This window comes from Amblyraja radiata, chromosome 13 (assembly GCF_010909765.2).
Source record: "Amblyraja radiata isolate CabotCenter1 chromosome 13, sAmbRad1.1.pri, whole genome shotgun sequence".
NCBI classification, from domain to species: domain Eukaryota; kingdom Metazoa; phylum Chordata; class Chondrichthyes; order Rajiformes; family Rajidae; genus Amblyraja; species Amblyraja radiata.
In genome coordinates this window covers 38,022,690-38,029,185 of record NC_045968.1, presented here as the reverse complement: position 1 = coordinate 38,029,185, position 6,496 = coordinate 38,022,690, and the positions used below count along the sequence as shown (strand labels likewise).

Genomic DNA, 6,496 nt, shown 5'->3' with positions numbered 1-6,496 from the left:
AAATAGGAGGTGCCATTGCCATAATGATAGATTACTGCTCTTCAAATCTATACGGATAGAGGTTAGTATTGGTTAGGGGGGAATCACCTTGCTGGGGGTATACTACAACCCTCTTAACAGTCAACAGAACACAGGAGCAAATATGTAGAAAAATCATGGCAACAAGAATATTATCGTTACATCATCCAGGGGATTTCAATTTTCCCGATATTAATTGGGATCGGCTAAATATTAAGGCAAATATCTATTCTGACATCAATGTGCAAAATAAACATCATACAAGTATTAGTACAAACACTAAAGAGCAAATGATCCTTTATTATAAATCAAAAAGCACAATGGTTTTCAGACCACATCAAAAGACATATATCCTTGAGAAACAATACACAAAATAGCTTTTCACTGTACTTCGGTACACGTGACAATAATAAATTGAACTCAACATTGTACAGTACAATTAAAATATTTCATGATGGGAAGTTATAAATTAGAAAAACACTTATTTTAACTTTTTACATAAAAACTAGAATAGATAATCTGGAATTGGAGGTAAACTTGGGGAGATGGGATTTCTGACTAAAATGGGGTAAAATGTTTGGACATTTCTGCCAGTTAATGACATTCAAGCAGATTTTTTTACAAAAGTGAGTTAATTTACAGGTACAAAATTATAACTAAAATGTTATTTCATGGAGATGTTAATCTAAAAATAGGGAATTTACACAAGGTCCACCACCGACTTCCAGCAACTGATGGTCCAACACCTTCTTTAATCTGGACAAAATTACGAGAGGTTTGCATGTGGTCCATGCTCTTTCAGGAGTCTTGCCTTCATCCAGAAAGCGTTAATTGTTTACTTCTTTGTTAATTGTTGATTCTTTACTTTTAGCAGTCATCACTGCTTTAGAGACACGGAAGGGGTAAATTAGTGCATCAGAGGTATATTGCTGAACTATTATTAACTATTATTATCAGATCAGGAGGAGCCATCTTGGTGAACGGCTGCTAGCCAGCAGCCGTCCGTCTTAAATTTGTTTTTTTTTTAGTTTTTAGTGAGTCCTGTTTTTTTGTTTGTAGGGGATATGGTCTTTTAATGTGGGGGGGTAGGTGTTACTTTATTTATAGGTCCCTACCTGGTCGGTGTGGCAGCCTTTTTTCCGGGCTGCCCGTCGACCCGTCGTCGTGGCCTACCAGCGGGCTTGGAGCGCCGTTTCTTGGCGGGAACCACCCAGCACCTCGGCCTGCATGGCGGCACTGCATTGGAGCGCTGGAGCGCTGGAGCGGAGCGGAGCGGGCGATGCCTTGCCTGGGTCGCCGCGCTGGAGCTCTGGTGAGCTGGACCGCCGTGAGCAACATCTCCGGGCTGCGGGTTTGCGGAGCGGAGAGGCGGCGTGCGGAGAGACGGCGTGCGTAGAGGCGGCAAGGCGGCAGTGAGGAGAGCGGGCGCCGACTTTTTCATCTGGAGCCTGGGAGCGCCAAACCGGCGCGGCCTTGTCGGCTTCGGCAGCCGCGGGCTCCAACCAAGAAGTGGCCGTTCCAAGTGGCCCAGCCGCCGAAAGGACTCTCCCGACGCCGGGGCAAGACCACCCGGTGAGAACGGCCAGGGACATCGGGCCTCCGTAGAGGCAACTGCGGTGGCCCCAATAGGCCTGACTTTGGGGTGAACATGGGGTGGGGACTGGACATTGTGCCTTCCCCCACAGTGCTATCCACTGTGGGGGAATGATTTTTTTTTGTCTAACTGTAGTCTTGTAGGTCTGTGTCCAAGATGGCTGCCGTGAAGAGAGAGTGGACGCTGGCACGATTTGGTTGCCGCTGCTCTCTCTTCACACTGTGTTTTTGTTTTTCTGTTTTTGGATTGAATTCTGTTTTTAATTTGTGTCATTGTGATGTCTTTAATTACTTGTTTTACTCCGATTATATGTTTTTATTCCGATTACTATGTAAGGTGTCCTTGAGATTTTGTATGAAAGGCGCCCATTAAATAAAATTTATTATTATTATTAAGTCACCTAAATTGGTCCAGCAAAATGGACAATCCTGCAAGGCTCTGGAACCAAGGGTGCCAGAAAATCAATGGTGTACCTGCATAAATATCAATGCAAAGCGTTGTTACTCCCATTAAGAAGCACTCTAGCCCCGGCACCTCGTCTCTGTCTCCAGGGGCACCTGGGCACACACGTAAACCCGGAAGAGGGCCGGGCAGTCAGCCTGGGTGGAGCCCTCGGCTGCCCGCTGCTCCCGTCACCCACAGATGACTCGCCTTGGCCAAGCTCTGCAGAAACCGAGCGAGAAATCCCCGACTCCCGACCCACCCCCAATGTTCCTGAGCTCGGGTGCTGTCTGTATGTGGAGTTTGCACGTTCTCCCTGTGACTCCATGCATTTCTTTCAGGAGGTCTCGTTTTTCTCAAAGACGCACAAGTTGGTGAGTCAATTGTCACAGTAAATCGCCATACAAATGCAGCTGAGTAATAAAATCTAGATACGCAGAGTCATAGAGTCGTACAGCACGGAAACAAGTCCTTTGGCCCAACCTGTCCATGCCGACCAAGATCCTTTCTTAAGATAGTCCCATTTGCCCACGGTTGACCCAAATCCCTCTAAACTTTTCCTGTCTATATACCTGTCCGAAAGTCTTATAAATGGTGTTCTTGTTCCTGCCTCAATATACTAACCACCCTGGGGAAGTTTATCAGTTTTCTTTGAAACTGATTGAAAAACAGCATGGAAACAGCCCCTTCGGCCCACTCAGACCCCCCGGTCACCCGTACACACTAGTAGGTATGTTGCAAAGCCTACCTGAAGCGTCGTTGAAGATCTGCTGCTGAGGGTGTGCGCGATTTTGGCGCCGTTTAGAGGGGGCGGGTTTAAAACGCGATTCCAATCGAAAATGTTCAGCCTAGTTAATTATTAACGAAAAATCGCTGGAAGACCCCGTCACAAAAGCTATTATTAGGTTTAAAGGCCTTGAATAATAGTTATAGTAGTTTAAAAATCAATCTCTAAACCCGCGACCGTCAGCAACCGCAGGGTCTCATAAATCAAATAGCAGAAGTTAGGTTGTATATTTTTACATTAAAAAGGGCTTCTAAAGATCCCTTTATACTAAGTTTAATATTGCGAGTAGCTCAATTTGGGCCCATTATATCGCGCAGTATTTTTCTGGGCATTTGGGGCACAAATCTACCGCAATGTGAACGTTCTAAACCAGCGCGTTCCACAGGGACCCACTGGAAAGCTGATTTAAATGGGCATTTATTTACAGCAATTAAACACTAAATTCCTTCCATTTGGCCTATAAATTAATGTAAATGAGATTTAAAAATCATGTTTTATTGTGAATTATTTGTGAATATTATTTGGACATTTAGGCTATTTAAAAATGTTAATCATTTATTAAGAAATGGATAGATGTTTAGATCTAGTAATTGAAGTCTGAAATTAGCTACAATTAGGTAACTAACTAATTATATGCTTTAATTTCAGGTCATCCAAGTAAGATTATTTTATATTTGTTTCAGAATGCTTCAATCTATGATAACTGAAAATTTCATTCAGTTCTCTTAATTTTTAAGAAAGTTATGGGCTTTTGACTGTTCACGATCACAGCTTTTTTGTTATGTCCATAGAAAATCAATAGGGAACAAGATGCTAATTTCCCAGTATGAAAATGGCCATAACTTTTTAAATACTTGAGATATGAAAGTGAATTAGGTGTCAAATTAAACTTATTTTTATGCTTTATCTGATGGGATAAATTACAGACTTGATTTTTAAAATCTCAAAATTTTGTAACATTGCTAACACTAGTGCTATGTAATCCATCCTACTTTCGCATACATTCCCTCCAAACTTAGGAGAATTTACAACTGTTAATTATCCAGCAAACTTGTGTGTATTTGGGATATGGGTGGAAACCGGAGCACCCGGAAGAAACACACGTAGTCAATAGACAACAGGTGCAAGAGTAGGCTATTTGGCCCTTCGAGCCAGCCGCAGGGAGAACGTACAAACTCCACACGGACAGCACCCGAGGTCAGGATCGAACCCGGGTCTCTGCCGTGGTGAGGTAGCGGCTCAAACTCCAGCGCAACAGTGCCGCTTCCTTGGACGGGCGACAGAAAATAAAAACCTCAAAAAGCATTTGAAAGAACAATACGTTACAGCTAATATTCTGGCTATCAATATTTTGTTTCGCTTCAGAACTAAATCATACGTTGCTTTTGTTGACGTTAACGATGTTGTCAGAGCTATTTTCATTCTTATTTGAGGCCTTCCGTATCCTTGAGAAGATGCTCTGCAGCTTGTCGACAACCTGCTCCCTGAATTTGTCGCCCATCATGAAGTAGAGAAGCGGGTTGGTGATTGAGTTGAGGAACGCCACTGGCCTGGTGATGGTGTAGACGGCCCTCACAACAGACTCGCCACACTTGGACATGTGTACGCCGTCCAGTCGGGTCACGATGCGGACATTGCGCATCACGTGGTAGGGTGTGAAGAACAGGGCGAAGATAGTGATGGCCAGTATGGCCATCCTGAGAGGCTTGTTTACGCTGATCCCACTGCTCTCCCGACCCATTTTCTTCAAGACGCGGGCAATTCGAACGTACATGATGATGATGACACACAGGGGCAGAAGGAAACCAAACACAGTGAGGTACAAACTGTAAATCAGATTCCACTTGGCATTTCCTGAACTGGCATAGTCAGCGCAAATGGAAGTCGTGTTGTTTGGGGCTCCGACTCTGTCAAAAATTGCGACCATAGGAATCATCTCCACTGTAACAAAAGCCCAGATGCATAAACAAATGATAATGGCATTGAACTTTGTTTGAATACAGTGGACTTTCAAGGGGCTTGTGACCAGGAGGTACCGATCCCAACTAATGCAGGTGAGAAACAAGATGCTTGCATACATGTTGGAGTGGAGGATGCATTTATAAATCTTGCAAACCTGAATACCGTAGGGCCACTGGTTACCGCTGTTGTAGTAGCTTACAAACAAGGGGAGTGTGCAAGTGAAGAGTAGGTCTGAGATGGATAGATTGAAAAGGTAGATGTTGCAACACTTCCACTCTTTCAGACAGAACAAATAAGCCCATATTACAAAAATGTTGCCCACAAGTCCCAAAACAAACTGTATTCCGTACAGACTTGTAAGATAGTACTTGTCCAACTGGGGATTGATGTCCAAACAGCTGTTCATTGCCTGTAAAACAAGGAAGAACAGACACAATTCAATACAATTTTAGTTTAGTTTAGTTTAGAGATACAGCGCGGAAACAGGCCCTTTGTCCTTACAAGTCCGCGCCGACCAGCAGTCCCCGTACACTAGCCCTATCCTACGCCAGGGACAATTTACAAATTTTTACCAAAGCCAATTAACCTACAAACCTGTACGTCCCTGGAGTGTGGGAGGAAACAGGAGCATCCGGGAAAAAACGGTCACAGGGAGAACGTACAAACTATGTAAAGACAACATCCGTAGTCAAGATCAAACCCGGTTTTCTGTTGCTGTAAGGCAATAACTCTACCTCTGCACCATTCTAAGTGTGTAATGGGAAGAGCTAAGAGCTTTCTAGAAATAGTTGTCATTTTTTAGACTGAATTATTTGGACTGATACTCAGCATTTGGACACAAAATGCTGGAGTAACTCAGTAGGTTAGACAGCATCTCTAGTGAACGTGGGTAAATGATCTAGCCATGGTTCTATCAACCTTCTTCATTAGTCTAAAGAAGGGTCTTGACTCAAAACGTCACCTATCCATGTTCTCCAGAGATGCTGCCTGACCCGTTGAGTTACTCCAGCACACTGTGTGCTTTTGCATATTAACCAGCATCTGCAGTCCCTTGTTTCTATTGTTTTAATTTTTTTTTGTTTCAAATATACAGCATGGAAACAGCTCACCGAGTCCATGACGACCAGCGAACACCCATAAACTAGTGTAGGAAAGAACTCCAGATGCTGGTTTAAATCAAGGACTGATCAGTCTGAAGAAGGGTCTCGACCCGAAACGCCACCCATTCTTTCTCTTCAGAGATGATGCCTGCCCCGTTGAGTTACATCAGCATTTTGTGTCGACCCATACACTAGTTCTATCCTGCACAATAGGCACAATTTTTACTGAAGCCAATTAACATATAAACCTGTATGAGTTTGGTATGTGGGAGGAAACCGGCGCACGTGGGGAAACTCCATATAGACAGCACCTGTTGTCAGGATCGAACCCAGGTCTCTGGCACTGTGAAGCAGCAACTCTACCACAGTCACACTGTGTACACCTACCATTTTACAGTTTCTCTCTATAAAAGTTAACTGAGTCAGGATGCTAAGGGCCTGTCCCACGATGCGAGTTTACCCAAGAGCTCTCCCAAGTTTAAAAAAAAATCAAACTTGTGGTATTCTACGAACTCCTACGAGTATGTTCACAAACTCCTACGAGCTCCTACGAGTATGTCTACGTATTTCGTTGACTTCTCATTCTACGGTCTC

At 43.8% G+C, this 6,496-nt stretch overlaps 1 protein-coding gene across 1 annotated transcript; it reads right to left on the bottom strand.

Annotated features, from left to right (window-relative positions):
* Window positions 1-4,212: 4,212 nt before the first annotated feature.
* LOC116979492 (succinate receptor 1-like) lies at window positions 4,213-5,920 on the bottom strand. The gene is made up of 2 exons (XM_033031002.1): window positions 5,912-5,920; window positions 4,213-5,211 (listed from the first exon to the last, which is right to left on the bottom strand). The coding sequence occupies exons 1-2, from the start codon at window positions 5,918-5,920 to the stop codon at window positions 4,213-4,215; spliced, it is 1,008 nt and encodes a 335-aa protein (XP_032886893.1).
* Between the last annotated feature and the right edge of the window lie 576 nt (window positions 5,921-6,496).